The 17,112-nt window shown below is 37.9% G+C and overlaps 1 protein-coding gene across 1 annotated transcript in view; it reads right to left on the reverse strand.

Moving 5' to 3' along the window:
- Positions 1-17,112, reverse strand: part of CC2D2A (coiled-coil and C2 domain containing 2A) — a 62,790-nt gene that overhangs the window by 16,888 nt on the left and 28,790 nt on the right. The window contains exons 19-27 of the mRNA XM_086746396.1: positions 16,475-16,622; positions 14,070-14,208; positions 13,072-13,275; positions 7,837-7,929; positions 5,456-5,547; positions 3,620-3,787; positions 2,039-2,144; positions 360-469; positions 144-240 (exon numbers count right to left, since the gene is read on the reverse strand). Of these exons, the coding sequence (XP_086602522.1) occupies positions 144-240; positions 360-469; positions 2,039-2,144; positions 3,620-3,787; positions 5,456-5,547; positions 7,837-7,929; positions 13,072-13,275; positions 14,070-14,208; positions 16,475-16,622 (1,157 nt within the window). The remainder of the gene's footprint in view (positions 1-143; positions 241-359; positions 470-2,038; positions 2,145-3,619; positions 3,788-5,455; positions 5,548-7,836; positions 7,930-13,071; positions 13,276-14,069; positions 14,209-16,474; positions 16,623-17,112) is intronic.

Consider the following 17,112-nt stretch of genomic DNA (forward strand, 5'->3'; position numbering starts at 1 on the left):
ATATAAAAGCATAAAGAATGACAAAATAAAGAAAAAAGAGGCACAGGCAGGTGAAAGCTATTACACTGAGTAGTTTTATTCTATCAGCTTCAAAAAGCTCATAATATTCTGTAATGTACACTGTTCTTTAACTATGAACTCACCTCTACAGCATCATGAAGTACTTCATCAAAAATATTAATGAAGACTTCATCCTTCACTGACTGCAAACTGTGGGTGCTGTAGTCACCATTAGGAGCTCTGAAAAAGTTAAATAAACCAAAAAAGTTATTTCAACAGAACAGGAAAATGTGAACTAATTTGCTTGCTCAAATTAAATTATTATTACTCAGAAATAATTCGATTTAATTTTGTTATACCTAAATGGAAGTTCAAGTTCCTCATTCCAGTTGGGATTTGGACCCTCTGCTGTTGTTGTCCGGCAGACTGCTCTCTGAAAAGAAACTTCTACAAAAGGACGGACTAAAACCTGTAAATAGAGAGGAAACCAAAGGAAATAGATCTCTATAAAAATTAATCAAACATGTTAAATTACACATTTTCATGTATTTAGAAAAATAAATGTATACTTTGTGGAGATCAGGCTGGTCCAGCCCAGATAAAACTTTAATACACCTTAAATATTGCATTTCCCAGGATTTGAAGCATTTATGAAGCTTTTAAAAATATTTTATATGTTAGCATTTCCAAAAGATTATGCGTATTCAGAATACGTGCCATGTTTATATATACCAGCAAAACTACATTTACCCCTGGTAGTGGTAAAGCTACGGGCTATCTAATCAAAGAAGGTAACTGAAACAGAAGATTTGATCCAGACACCAGTGGAAAAAAAGTGCACTTGCATCCCCTTATCTGTAATCCAAGAAGTCTACAGCTACAATCCTGGTTGTCTCTGAAACTATTACAGATAAGTAACTCCTACTATACAAAACAAACCACTAACATGATTACAAATGCCTTAAAGAAACTTTTCATTAGCGTTCAAACACAAATGGCAGAAATTTTTCTGTTTTTCAAGAAACGAACATTTTGAAGGAAAATCGTACAAAAAGCAGGAAAAAACCCTGAAGGGCTTCCATCTTCATTCAGAAAGATGCTCAATTTAGTTCTCAGTATCAAGTAAATGTAGTTTCAGTATCAGCCACATGAATGGCTGTGCTGGTTTAAAGTAAGAGTGCAGCGAGCCTAACATTATATTTTCTCTCCCCTGTCCAGCTGAGGAGGGGAGCAATAGAGTGGCTTTGGTGAGTGCCTGGTGTTCAGCCAGGGTCAACCCACCACACCAGGATACCCTTCATTCTGCACCTTGAGTGACCAGGGATGCACTTATTGTTGTGATGATCAAGGCAACCATTACCATGGGTGCAAACCAGGGCCTGCAAACGGCCATCAGCAGAAACATACAAAAGAGTAAGAACAGAGCAGGCGTATATGATATTTTCTCCTACTGCTCCTCAGCTGTTTTCAGATGAAGGACTTTCCTAAGCCTGGAATGATTTTTCTATCTAGTAACTCCCAATGGATCACTCTTCCAAATATTTGTCCAACATCCACTTCAATGCAAGCAAACCTCTTTAGTTCACAATACATGTAAGCAACTTCTCTGGGCACCTACTAACTGCTGCATGAAGAATCACAACCTTCTGTTTGCTCTGAACCTAACTCCTACCAGCTCCATTTGATGATCCCTCACCCTTGTACTGACAGAGCCGTAAACAGCCAGCCCCTATCCAGTCTGTGTACTACTCATGATTTTGTGCCTCTCTACCATATTCCTCCTCCTCCTCTACTCACAGTTACTGTCATCCTGGCTGAAAAGCCCCACCATTTTTCACTGTACAGTAGCCATTCTGTATCTCTGACATCCATACCACCCTTCTCTGAACCTTTTGCAGCTTTACTGTCTTTCTGGAGATGAAGGAGTGGGCAAGCCAACCTCACTAATAAGATATCCTTCTGATGGTAAACATTACTGCCTGTGGAAAAGAGGAATGTTCACAACTTCACCTAAGAAAATGTTAGTTTTGTAATATACCTGGTTGAATACCCAAGCTGGGCTATCAGTCGGGCTGTGAGCTGATGGAGAGGCTGCAAACATCTCACTAAAGGACCTTGAAGATTTGGATGGTTGTTGAAGTTTACTATGAAAGAAAACAGACAACAAGAAGAAAACAGAAATGAATCCCTCACATTCTTTATTAACCACACAGAATTCTGGAAATACTTTTGATATTTTTATGTTATGACTTTAACCTTGGAAAGATATTTATTCGATCAAATAACACTAAAAGAATGCCAGAAATGGGTAGCGAGTGCATAGCTCTTGTAAGCCTCACTGCAAGAGCGCTTTGTGCCTGGAGGGTCTCTTCTCTGAAGAGCTTGTCAACTCCAGACCTTTTTTTTGGCCTCCTCCATACAATCTCCTTGAGCTACAGGTTTTTCAGTTTAAGAAGATGAATCCCCACAGAATTCATAAACAGTGTAGACTTCATGGTATCCAGGCAGGGCCTTTACAACAAAATTAAACCCATATGGATATTACACAATCGGCAACCCATAAGTGAAATAAAATAAATGTTAATACTTTATAGTGTTTGCGCATAACTTTTTTTTTGTAGTAACACCAGAGATTATAAAAGAATAACTACACATGGAGAAAACAGCACGAAATAAGAGATCATATAATGCAAAACGACTTTTCAGTTTCCAGTTACTTCTATAATACGGATAATGAATTGAATTTTCACCTTTTCCTTCCTGTCAACATGTCTCTAACACAAATTATTTTTCAGTAGGAACTTATTTACAGAAATCCAACAGAACCTTTATTACAGTAAAGAGAAAATAGCAGAAGATGCTAAATTCTGTATGTACAGTAACTGGTCAAGCTTGAAAACACCTCCAACTTAAATGCGAAGTGTATTCATTTTGGGAGAGAGAGAAAACACTACACTGATACATTGCTTCTGAAACTAAACCAGATTGTTCAGAACTCAATTATCTCTACGTGACACAGCATCACACAGTGCAGGCATTGCCTTAATGTTCCTGAAGGTAATGGTCACCTTTAAAATTAGTCAGAGCCAAACTGGGCTCAGTCCACTAACTTAAACAAACAGTTCACGAAGGAGAAGACCACCATGCTACACTCAGGAGGCAAATATTAGTATCCCACAATGAAGAACTAGATTTTTCTTAATACTTACTTTTGGTATTTAATTAAGATATTATTAATTAAAATTGCCCTGAGTATAACTAAGCAGGCTTGTTTAAGGTATAATTAATCTGGTATTACCAGCATTATAATGTTGTCAAAGCTGTAAGTTATCTTCCAGATAGTTTTTTTTTCCTCAAGCAGATTAATACAGTGTTTGGTAAAACACTTCTTGAATCTAGCAGTTATTGACAGATAGTCATTTTGGATCATATTATCCAATAATCTTACAAAACATCAGTTCTTTATCATTACTAAGAGGAAGATAAATGTATGTATGTTTTTATCATGAGGATCAAAACAACACACATGGCTGAATTTCAACATTAGTTGCTTCAGCTGTCCTCAAAACAGCTGCACCCAGAAAATGAATCTGTACTGGAAACGGGCATTTAAACATACCTCATCACCGGTTTTCTCACTGGAATATCATAAGCTCTAATGATGTTCACTAGTAGTTTTATGTCTCCATCTGATAAATTCTGTGCTGTGACCTTCTTCCTTTCTTTTCTTCTTGGCTTTAATGGTCGTTTTGGCTCTGCCAGTTTAAAGATGCCGAGTCCCAAAATACTAATAATCATAAAACAGATATGCAGTCATTTTTGCAAGGAATCCAGCATTCTAGTGTTTCCATGACACACATGCAAATCTTACACTAACAGAAAAAGGAAATATATGCTCCCATTACATACAAAACCAAAATGTTTTAATTGTTTAGTACAACACAATCCAGTTCTGTCTTACATTTCAGAAATTATAACCCAAATGTGCAAAAATGTTTCTTTTTTTCCAGAACTACATAAGATACAAATGAGAGAATTATAAAGTTTCAAGATAGATCTAAACTACAGTGCTATAAACAAGGTATCTATCAGATGACAACACCCACTGTATGGAAGAGGCAAAAAATCTAATTACACATCTAGGTACAACAAACAATAGGCTATAGAAAGGAAGCAGGATAAATACGCCACAACATACCCTGGACCCTCAGAACTTATAACCCAAGGCAAAGCAGAATCAAGGGAAAAACAAAACAAAACAGGAAAAAAATAAAACAGATGTATGTTTTTACAAATCATTGATATTAACTGCAGACATTCCAAAATCTACTTTAAAAACTGATAGCCAATGGCATAATTTCCTTATACATAACAAAAAACCCACAGTAATTACTGTTAAAATAACACAAAATCAAGAGTTACTGAAATATCTCACTAAACACATACTTTAAACAAATAATAGTGTATTCTAAATTCACTAACAATACAGATAGTAAACAGAATCCAATATGAATTACTACAAACGAAAATAGAATATTAATGAAGCATTTGATTTTAAACAACTCCAAAAGCTGATTATAGTCTTGTTCAGATTTTTCCATTCTATGGTATGAAAACACAAATTAAAAAATAGAATAAACTCTTTTGCAAGAGAGCAAGTCTGTATATCCAGTAGATGGAACTGTTTAGGTTTATACTGCTGATCGAAAAAGCTTTTTCTGTACCTTAAGGGCGTCACATATATAGTGAACAAAAGCAAATTCTACATAAAAGAAAAAACAACTATCTTTCACCACCTGTTTATTTACACAGATTTTAAGTGAGCTGCACTAATTAAGTCATCTATGCTGTGATGACTGATAAATGTCAAAATCAACAAGCATAGGATTTGGAAAAAAATTCAAAGAAATTGCTTAGTAATAAAACAAATAACAATCCTAAAAGAAAAAAAATAAGTAATTTCCAAACCCAGTAACATTTCTGAAAGTAAACAGCATACGACAACATCCAGCAACAGTAAACAAAAAAAGAAATAAAATAAACAAAATTACTATTAAAAAACACCTATTGCACATCATTTGCACGTCATACGCACTGACTCGAAGTGATGCTCACTCATAGAACCAGCAGTCGTGTTACTACACCTGACACTTGTCTGATATTTGGAAATTATTCAATCTGGCACCAGCTAGGGCTATGCTCAGGTCATCAGCCTGATGCATTACTGCCTGCTAAATCTTATTTACAGGCTGTCACATTACTTCTGCCAAAACCAGACTTTTTCTTTATAAAGCTTTTATGCTCTGTACTGGCAGAGGCATAGTGACTGGAAGTTTATACATTAGATACACAAGATCGCATCAGTCAATCACATCAATACACTTAGCAAATGAAGATCACAGATGGTTTTACATTAATTATTTTTATTTAGAACTAATAAAGATAGCTCCCTTACCCCAGGCTGGGAATCTCCTCTTCATTGACAAGGTCAGAGAGAAGGAAATGGTGTTTCGCAATGAGGAAACGGTTTATTACTGATTCTCGAACCTGTGAATGGGGAAGGAGAAGAGACAAAGGTACATTTCTAATCCAAACCAACTGCAAATATTTGCATTCTGTCTTTTCAACACCAAATGTCCAAATATACATTCTTTATTTTTTCACACTTTTGAAAGAGTCATGGTCCAAGGAAAATTTTCTTTCCACCGGGTATTTCTTCAGAACATAATATGAGCTCACATTAAAAATTCAGTGATTCTCTAGAAACACACTGTCTAGACAGATATAAGAACATGTGAAAGCATACAATCAGAAAATGAACTCTTATCTGCTTACAGCTCATAAACAGAAACAATCACAATAATACATGACATTGACAGACATCTCTTTTCCACATCTAAATGAAGTTGCAGAAAAGGCTGTAGAGAAATCTATACGGTATTAGTGATGGGGAATAAGAGCAACACTTTGGGCTGCAGAACAAACGCTGAAGTCTGTATTACAAATACTATGACTTCAAATAAATGTTTAAAATCCTTAGTTCCTTTCATTTCTATGCTGAGGTCATGCATGAGGCTGCAGATGAAGCACAGAGATGAAAGTCTTCCCTCTTCTGGAAGGGAGGGATGCCATCCAGAGGGACCTTGACAGGCTGGAGAGGTGGGCCCGTGCCAACCTCATGAAGTTCAACCAGGCCAAGTGCAAGGTCCTGCAAATGGGTCATGGCAATTCCAGGCACAAATACAGGCTGGGCAAGGAATGGACTGACAGCAGCCCTGAGGAGAAGGACTTGGGAGTGCTGGTGGACGAGAAGCTCAACATGAGCCGGCAATGTGCCCTTGCGGCCCACAAGGCCAACCGCATCCTGGGCTGCATCAAGAGAAGCATGGCCTGCAGGTCAAGGGAGGTGATTCTGCCCCTCTACTCTGCCCTGGTGAGACCCCACCTGGAGTACTGTGTCCAGTTCTGGAGCCCCCAACACAAGAAGGACATGGACCAGTTGGAGAAGGTCCGGAGGAGGGCCATGAAGATGATCAGAGGACTGGAGCACCTCTCCTATGAGGACAGGCTGAGAGAGTTGGGGCTGTTCAGCCTGGAGAAGAGAAGGCTCCAGGGAGACCTGATAGTGGTCTTCCAGTACCTCAAGGGGGCCTACAAGAAAGATGGGGAAAGGCTGTTCAGTAGGGCCTGTTGCGACAGGACAAGGAGTAATGGTTTTAAAATAGAGGGGGGTAGATTTAGATTAGATATTAGGAAAAAATTTTTTACAATGAGGGTTGTAGAACACTGGAACAGGTTGCCCAGAGAGGTGGTGGAAGCCCCATCCCTGGAAACGTTCAAGGCCAGGTTGGATGAGGCTCTGAGCAACCTGATCTAATTGGGGATGTCCCTGCTCCTCGCAGGGGGGTTGGACTAGATGATCTTTGAAAGTCCCTTCCAACCCTAACCATTCTATGATTCTGTGATTCTCCCAACAACTACGGGGAAGCAGACTGACATCATTATTTCCTTTGTCTTTTTTCTCCTACCACTAACGCTAGTAATGCCTTTATGTAATGTGCCAGTACAAGATCAGTTGCAGAACAGCAATAACAACTTTCTGCAACACATCTTGCTTTGTTATTTTTAGGAGTCTAAATCTACGTCCTTCTAGTTTAAAACCATTATCCCTTGTCCTATTGCAACAGGTCCTGCTAAAAAGTTTCTTTCCATCTTCCTTATAATCCCTCTTTAAATACTGAAAGGCTGCTATAAGGTCTCCCTGGAGCGTTCTCTTCTCCAGGCTGAACAGCCCCAACTCTCTCAGCCTGTCTTCATGGGAGAGGTGCTCCAGCCCTCTGATCATCTTCATGGCCCTCTTCTGGACTCACTCCAGACCAATGTTCTCCTATAAATTTTTTCCTTAAGTATTAAAGAGAATGTAACCCTAACAGAATGAACAGAGTAGAAAAATAAATTAAGTCATGATAAGGGGGACAATATGCTACTCAAATACCACAGTGAAGGTGATGTGATGGAAGATATGCCCTTTGCCTTAGGCTGCAGGAGAAGACACTCTGTGTATCGTATTAAATATTTTTAACAGGAGTTAGGGCTACTTTCATCGAGATAACGAAGTTCCCAGCATCACAGCTTACAAGAAGGGAAATAGGGACGAGAGAGAAATCAGTGAATACCTGGCACAACAGTACAAATTTCTGGGACACAGAAGCAAAAAAAAATTTATAGAACTGACAGAATAATCCAGAATTTTGTATATTGCATCTTTTTCAATAACATTAAATGAGTCATGTGGTCTAGAGAAATATGGTAGATCTGTATTTTTTTGCAGCTTACCTTCTGTAGATAGTCAGCAACAACTGCTCTGTGTGCCTCTAGGTAAGTTTTCCTGCCAATCACATCCCTCTCTTGCAGTCTCTGCTCATAGTCCTAAAGATATTTACCAGAGTTTGTGATTCAATATATACTCAGTGCTTTATTACATATAAGAAAAATGGTAAATATTTCATTAATATTAACGTATGGATCATAATAAACCAAAACAGATGTCAGAGGTTTATAAAGCTTTTTGTAATGATAATGTATACAGCAATAGCACTTCTAAACTTCCATGAATAGAGGCAAGAATCCCATTAGGTTACAAGATTCATGTGGTTTAAATTACTATAAATAACTTGAAGATTTCCCTCTCTTCTTTTAAAGCTGAACTTTGACCTGCTACAGTAAACTGAAATTCCATTTGAACTGGAAATAGTTTCTCCTACTGCAGCTGCAATAGAGAGAATCCTTTATAAACAGAAGTGATGCAGTATTCATGGAAGATAACCTGAAACCTGAACTGTGTTTTAATACACGTAACTAGTTTTCACACTGTTTAACACTGGAAGAAACTCTACTTGTGGGAGAGGTTGCTCAGAAACAAATATTGAGCTATTTTTAAGTTATATTCAAGAAATTAAGAGATTCAATAGCATAATAAAAAATTTTGGTTGCACATTTTGAGAAAGTGAAAGCTCTTTAAGCAGCCAGAGTGTGAAGCTTTTGCTTTGCCTGATGTCTGACACGAGAGTCTGTCGCCTAATCGAGGGGCTGAGACGAATACTGGTTACCACCAAAAGAAAGATTTACAAGAAGCACTTGGTTCTTGGGGGAGAAGTATGACGATAAAACATTTCTCAGGGTTCTGGTTACTATTCTGGTGGACTGGAACGGAAGTTGTACTGACAGATAAAACTTTTATTCGTAAGTTTAGGAAAGTATCTCATAAAATAAGAAAAGGCTAGAGCTGACACTCAGCTTCCACACGAAATACAGAGCCTACAAGTCCAGGGGGTCTCCCAGGATCTGCAGCTTAATGGCAGTCTGCAAATCAGGCTGGCTTTAGAATCACAGCTAGCTATCATGTAAAAGCTACTCAGTAAAATTAATCTTCAAGTCATTTTGCTACTGTTGTTACTTAAAAGAACATTTTTTTTCCTAAGATAAAGGGTCCAGGAAGTGCATTCTGGAAACACAGTGCTTCATTATTTTCACAATAAATCTTTATCTGACTTTTCCAGTGCATAACAATTATTGCTTAATGACTTTAGCAACAAAATAAAATAAGAATAGCTCTTCTGAGCCAGGAATCTTAATTTTTAGGCAGATCTAGTGATGACTAAGCTAAAAATCCAATAATGTGAGCTGAATGTCTAACTGGTACAGGCACATGCATTGGTCCCTTCAGAAGTCTTTTTACTGCAGTTTAAATACCATAAATCACTAATTAGTACTTGTTAACTGTTAGCATTAGACAAACTTTCAGAAGAAACAGGAAAAGATCATAGACTTCTGAGAAAGCAAATACTCAGATATATACTGATTAGCCCTAGCTCTGGTGTTGAACTCCAAACTGAAACTCTTCCCATTTGACTCAAGACATTTGTGTTGCTTTACTTCCGTAAGTGTACCAAGATATTCTGCTTGCCCATGAGCACGGCATGTCTTGGATTATCAAAATCCTACAACCCATGCTGCTGGGTTCATTGGACCCATTTGTCCTGAGGAACACAAGGAACCAAAAATATAAAGCAAAAAAAAGATTTCACAGCAGTACTGCATGTTAGTGCTGTACACCATAAAAAGACTGAAGAGAATGAATACAATAGAATCACTCCATAGTGCAAAAAAAAAGAAGATAATTTCATGGCCTAATTGTTATTGGGTCTGGCTGGGATGGATGTAATTTTCTGCACAGCACCCGGTATGGTGCTGTGTTTTGGATTTGTTGCTAAAAGGGTGTTCATAACACAGCAGTGTTGTGATTATCATTGAGTAGTGCTCCCCCAGTGTCAAGATTATCTCTTTTTCCAGCTCTCTCCCAGCAACCAGTCTGGCAGTGCGCAAGAAGTTGGGAGGGGACACAATAAGAACAGCTAACCTAAAACGCCTAAGGGGATATTCCATGCCATATAATGCAGTGCTCAGCAGTAAAACAGAAAGGAAGGAGAGTTTGGGGAAGCTGAGGGGAAGCCATGGCTCAGAGACTGGCTAGGGATTGGTCTACACGTGGCAGATGGCAAGTGCCTTTACATCACTTGGTTTTTGTTTGTTTGTGTTTTCTTCCTTTTTCCTTCGCTTATAAAACTATCTCAACTCGTGAGTTTTCTTGCTTTTGCTCCACCTATTCTCTCCACTGTCTAGGGTGGGAGGGAAAGCGGACGTGAACAAGTGTCTGTGTGGCGCTTAGCTGCTTACCACAGTTAACCAACAGGACACTTCCATTATCAGATTTAGGTACAATTACAGAATTTGTCATTTAGGAATAGAGACAGGATATAGACTGAAAATATCACCGCTGTCAACAAGCAGCATGCAGTTATTCCTAGTTGGGATAACCTGAGGAAGTGTGGGTTTGAATGGACTGAATGGATTGCTTGCTCAGTTGAAAACAGGATGCATAACTGCGCTCTAAGAGTAAGGATCAACACCTCAATGTCCTCTAACTAGCAAAGCACCCCTGGGACTGATTATAGGGCCAATATTACTCAGAAACTTCACCAATGACCTGGATGAGAAGTCACAATATACCGCCAGCAACTGAGCCAACGATACGTGATTAGGAAGAGTGGTTACTACAATGACTGACTAAACCACAATTCACAGGGCTCTTGATAATTGAAGACTATGACAACTGAAGTCTCAACAAAGAAAAGGCAAAATTCTTTATTGAGGGTGGAGTAACTCCATGTGCTGGCACAGACTGTAAAGCAAGAAGCAGAATAACAATCATATTTTAAAAAATCTGGGACTTATGGTTTAATGACAACCAATGATGTGATCTTTTACCAAAAGGCAAACCACAAGCTACTTTAGGAGTAGCACGGCCTACAGAAAAACAGAAAATACTAGCCCCTCCAACTTGGAACTTGTGAGGGCATACCTGAAATACTGTGTCCAGTTTGGTGCTGCCAGTTGAAGCAGCATGTGGAGAAACTGGATGGGATCCACTAAAGGACTACTAAGACAGTCAGAGGCCTAATGACCTACAAGAAGAGCTCAGAATCTTAGAATAATGTAGGTTGGAAGAGACTTCTGGTGGTCACCTCATCCAAACCCTCACTTAAAGCAGGAACAACTCCAATCAGCATGCTCAGGGCCTTTACCAGTACCTCTAGAAATGGCAATTCTACGAAGTTGCGGGATGACATGTTCTAGATTTTGAATACATTCTTTGTGAAAGATGTTTTCCTTATCTCTAACTGTAATTCCTCTTGGAGTAATTTGTGTCTGTCATCATCTCGCCTCTAAGACGAGTCTTGCTCTGTTTTATCTGGACCGTCTCACTAGGTACCTGAAGGAAGCAGTAAGATACTCCCTTAGCCTTGCCTGCTTAGGCCAAAACAAACTTAGTCCTTTCAACCTCTGCTTGTACATCATGGGCTCCAGCCCTGTAGATATTCTAGTAGCTCTGTGTTGGACTTGTTTCAGTATTTCAGTGTCTTTCTTGCACTGGACAAGGTGTTCAACTTAATTAGTCTGGTGAGGAAGAGATTAGTGAGCAATCCAATATCTGCCCTCAATTATTTGAGGGGCAGTTTCAAAGAAGAGAGTGCCAATCTCATCTCTGTAGTTCCAGACAATGTAACAAGGGAAAATAGCCATTAAATGCAACTTAGAAGGCACAGGGTGGACATGTTTGGACATGATGTGTTTGGTTTGTTGTTTTTTGTTTGGGTTTTTTTTTTTTTTTTTTTTTTTTTTTTTAAATAATCACTGGAAGGGTATGGAACAGGTTATCCAGAAAGGCGGTGGAATCTCCCATTTAGAGGTTTTCAAGACTTGGCTAGACACATACATAGCTGACCTCATCTAGTGCTGGCAACAGTCCCACCACTTCAGTGGAAAGCAGGACTAGATGGCCTCCAGACAATATTTTCCAAACGATATTTCCATGACTCTATGAATTTTCAGACTTATTTGCCAAAGAGCTAGTAAAGCAACTAGAAACAATACCACTTTAAACTTAGTTTTGAAGATCACGTCATATAAAATGAACTTGGAATGGCTGATCATTGGTTTATCCAATTTAACCTTAATGGAAAAAAAATGGAAGAAAATAATTCTTAAACGACGGGTTTCAGTTTTGAATGATAACATTAAATGAACAAAGTTCATCACCTGGATCAGAAATGTATACCAAAGATGCGGCATATCTTTTATTAAAGATACAAAACTAGTCTAAAATTTACAAAGGAAAAAGATTTCTTGCAAAGAGCTAGACATAATTGAATTAGTAAGTATCTTTTAAAAAGAAATGGAAGAAAGGAAAGAATTTTTCAAAGAAATCTATGGAAGAAGCAGGGATAAAGCAGCAGTTGGCAGAATCCAAGATGCTTCTGAGCCTGCTAATGCAATGAACACACTAAAATGCTCCCTAGCTACACGAACTGATAAAGAACAAAAGAATGTGCGACTTAACACAAATAATGGAGTTGAGATTAAGAAAAACTTAAGTATGACCCAAATAAAAAATGCACACATTGCATTTCAGTAAGGTAATTAACAGACAGGCAACGGGAGGGTAAGCTAATTAGAACAATGTACTAAATCAGAAATACCAGCAACACAGGCTGTAAAGTAAAACATAGTGTAGTAAAACATAAAAAGGTTTTAATTTTCATTGGAGTCATTGCTTACAGAAGTGTCCACAGAAAGTGCGCAAAAGTTAATAAGCCTAAGCCTGAATTATCCTTGCATTATCTTTCTGTAGTTGATATACCGTTTGAAAATAAGAAGTCTCTTACCTTTAAAAAAACAAAACAAAACAAAACAAACAAACAAAAAACAGGAAAAAAAAATTCCTATCTTAGAACATTTCTTCTTCCACAGCATAGCTGTGGAAATACTGCCTTGGAAGGAAGCTATCTTAATTAGATTAAAATAACACTCGAAAAGACTGAAGGAATAAAATTCTCATTTTTTAGAAGTCAGCATTGCTGTACAATCTTTATGGGACCAATTGAATTTAAGTAAAAGTCAATCCTTATTAGTATTAAAACTAGAAAAGAAATATTTCAGATAACATTCTACCTGGAAAATTTTCTCACTGATTTCTCGTTCCTGTAAAGGAACTTGCTTATAGTTTCGGAACTCTGCCACCTCCCCACTTCTGAGCTGCAAGAGTCGAAATCTCTTTGATCTATTAAATTCCTCATCAGAAACAAAATTAAATTCTTGCTGCAACTGTTCCAATCTGAAGAAATCAGGAACGTGTGCCTCTCCACTTGTAGCGACCTAAAATATTCAATAAATTATTAATCTTTTCATGCAAAGTGACAAAATTCTATAACATAACTTTTGTAAGTCTTACAGGGATATTGCAAGGACGTTTATTTTAAGCAAAAGCAATTGAGACGGATCAAACAGACTGAAACACTAAGTGTTTTAAAGTAGGTTTTTGTTGAGCAAAGTATGAGAGTATACATTTAAGAATCCAATAAAATTCTGTTTCCTCATAACATAAACATTCAAGACCAGGAAAGCTATAACATAGCAGAGTAACCTAGGAAGCTGTACTGTAAAGACAATTCATTTACACATCTTAAGCTGTGTAAATAGCTCCTCAATTTGGTGTTTAGAAAAGTCCCAACTTCCACAACACACTAGATCTCTCTGTGCAATTGTCGCTAAGGAGCAACTTCCTATTTAATACCATAGAAGTACGGTAATATCGGCTATGGGAATAGCCTTGCACTTTAAGGAAACAACAAACTCAAAATTTTGGGTTTTTTTTTAAATTTATAAATGAATCCACTTGCATATTTCCTTCTATCCATTTTTCACTACTAGAATACTACTGAATGGATTACTAAATCATACTCATCAATAAATCATTAACCCACTACTAAATGAATTAATAAATCATATTTTTCAGGAGTCATTTTGATTCTTAACATTCACACAAGTATGTCCGTCACAAATTCAAATGCTTCTACCTTCCTGGCATGCACACAGATTGCCTGAGAAGGTACTGGTGACTAGGTGTTTCACAGCTCCATTAGCCCTACAGCTCTGAAAAAGCCACTTACCATGATCAGCTGCATCAGAGCTGCATTGTTTGGGTCATTTGGATCAAGTTTTGCTTCCGCTGCCCACTTAGCTAGCTTCTTCATGTCAGTTAAGCCCGATGTGCCAATGGATGCAATAGCATCAATATTTTTTAAAGCACTAAAAAGACAGAATTGACAGAACTTATACCTAAACCTCCTATGATTTAGCAATATAAAACAAGTATTTAAAACAATCTCAGAAAAAAAAACAAACAAACAAACAAAAAAGCTCCCCACAACCTGAAGAGTAAATTCCACTACACAATTCTTAGTTGTAGCTATGCAGTCGAGAGAATGATGAATTGCTAAGGAAAGTAAAGGGGAAATATGAAGGAACTGGTGGAAGAGAAAATTGTGCAAGGTAATAAGGTGCTTATCGATACATTTATGACACATTTACACTACTCCACATTACTGACTACTAGGAAGCAAGATGATAAACTGCCTCACAGCATGCAATTCAACCTAAAAGTTTTGACAACCCATACTGAAAAGAGCTTCTCAGATGTAAAGTTCTTACTTGCACTGTGTCTTAAATCCTGTCTTTGACCTGTCCCCTGGATGGCTTTCTCAGACTTGTATTGTGGCCTTGGTCTCCGCCCCTGTTGTTTCTGGATAGACCGACTCAACCCCTTGCCATGTCTGCGACTGCTACCAGCACCCTGCTCTGCCCGTCACGTTCAGCTCCTGCAAGACTGCATGGTGGCTGGCAAGGATACCGCCTGCACTGGGACACACTTGCAGCCTTCTTCCTTGTGGTGCAGCCCAGCTTTTGTCCTTCCTGACACTATGAGTCCCAGCTCCACCTCTCACTCTTTGGATGCTCCTGCTCACTGTCTTGTATTCACAGTAGGCAAGGAAATATGGTAGGTAGTCTGGAGGCCAGTTAGTACACTGACCTGCTGGCCATGCTGCTGGCATCTTCTCACAAAAGCCACTCTGGAAGCCTCTGTGCTACCAAAATCTTGCCACATAAATCCAATACATCAGAACATGCACGTTATCAGCCAAATACCACAAAAGGTGGATGGTGCCCCTTTTCTTGTTAGGGTTGCTAATTTGAGCCTTTGTTCTCTACTTATCTAAATATGTTCAAGAAAGCTTTAAGAACTTATGGATCTTTCTCACGCTTGGTTAGAATCAGCTTCAGTTACTGAAGCAGCAGATAAAGCCGTAACATCAAGCTTGTACCTTTAGGCAGCAGTCTTGAACAAATGCACGCTGAATCACAGTTGTGCTGAAAAGCTAATGGGCAATAAAAACTAAACTTAGGCACAAAAATCTTGTCTCTGACTTTCACAACAGAAAATGGAAAGTCACAGAGTATTGTTAATCTCTAAGGACGAGTCAAAGAGAAGTGTTTTACAGCAAACTTCCTTCTGAAATTCCCCTTTTTTCCATTTACTACAGTGATTAGTCTCCCAAGTTTAAAGTTAGCCTTTGGGAATAGATCCCCAGGTTTTAATCTCATGCTATTCTAGCCTCACTGAAGTCAGCAGATTACTCACATGCTGATCAGCAAATTACTCTAACAGCTGCAGCTTGGGTCAAAAATATTAAGAGAGTGATTTGGATGCCAATGTCTAGCCTCTAAATAAAGTAAAAATTTACAGGATCTAATCAGCTGGGAGAGGTACTTATTAACAAGTATGGGAAAACTCCTAAGGCTTTACAGTGAAGTTACCTGAGGGCATTACAAAAGCAGAATTTATGTATCATCTCCTTGACTTTACTGGAACTATACAAAAGCAACAAAATAGACAAATAATCTACAATGTCCAACCTGCAGCCACAGGGCAAATTAGATTATTCCATTCAAAACAATATACTCATTTCTGCAGGTCAATAGGCTTCTGATGGAGAAAAATCATGAAAGAGAATTACCTTGGAATAATCAGAGAGATGTGAATTTTTCACCGATTAATTCACTAACAGTATAAAGCTCCCATTCTAACTTCTACTGCTTTCATAGCGTAATTTTTATCAGTAATTACAGAAAAGGCATTCAAAGCGCGTTTCCCAATAGCCTCACCAAATGCACTTCAGATAAGAAAGCTGCAGGTTCTGTATTTAGCAAAAGGATTACCGGAAAGTTCCTTGCCAATATGTAAATCTTCTATTAGAAAATTAGAACAGTGAATTAACCAGCCTGAGTTTAACTTTAATATTGTTCATAAATAATATAGTAAAAGAGAAGATTTCTAACTAAAATCCATTTACCAATAATGTGTACCCTAAGATATCTGCAGAGGGTTGCAGCACAAAGTAAAACATCTAAACTTAACGAAAAAGATTCTGAAAATTTTTTATTATAAAAGTCTGTTTTTTTAAAATACTTGTATAATCACTTTCCCATGAATCACTGAAAATTCATATCATATTACCTTGGAATGCCTGTGTTTTGCTGAGATACTGGAGGAATGAAGGGAATTCCTTTTTCTCCACCTGCCCAAGAGACACTATTGGATACTTTCCCAGAGGTCATTAAAGTCATTTTGTTGCTACCATCAGCTTCAAATGAAAAGGACACACCTATCAAGGGGGAAAAAAAACGCCACAAAAGTAATATATTTACACATTCAAACATGATGTCTAAGCATCTTCAAAAACACTTCCTGAAAATAAGTAATCAAATACCCTTTACCTTTATATAAATAGGATAATGTGAAACAACTTGATTCTGCTGCATGCTATGGGGAAGGACTCAGCTCCACAAAAGGAGTGAGATTCCATTCCACCTACAAAAAGGCTTTCCATTTGGGCTGAAGGAAAGGTTGTGCCTTGAAAGATCTGTCAAAGGCTTTTTTTTTTTTTTTTTCTCCTTCACAGATGCACACCATTTAATATTTCTGGTAATTTTCAGATTCATCATACTGTTATTAATAAAACAGAAATTCAGAGTCAAAAGAATTATTATGCATGACTTAAAGTCAGTCCTAAAGCTTTGTGATACACAAGGTGTATATATTCATCGTTGTCAATGACATTTATGCACACAGTTGTTGTAATGATTTTTTAACAC

This window comes from Chlamydotis macqueenii, chromosome 4 (assembly GCF_036417535.1).
Source record: "Chlamydotis macqueenii isolate bChlMac1 chromosome 4, bChlMac1.mat, whole genome shotgun sequence".
Taxonomy (NCBI): Eukaryota; Metazoa; Chordata; class Aves; order Otidiformes; family Otididae; genus Chlamydotis; species Chlamydotis macqueenii.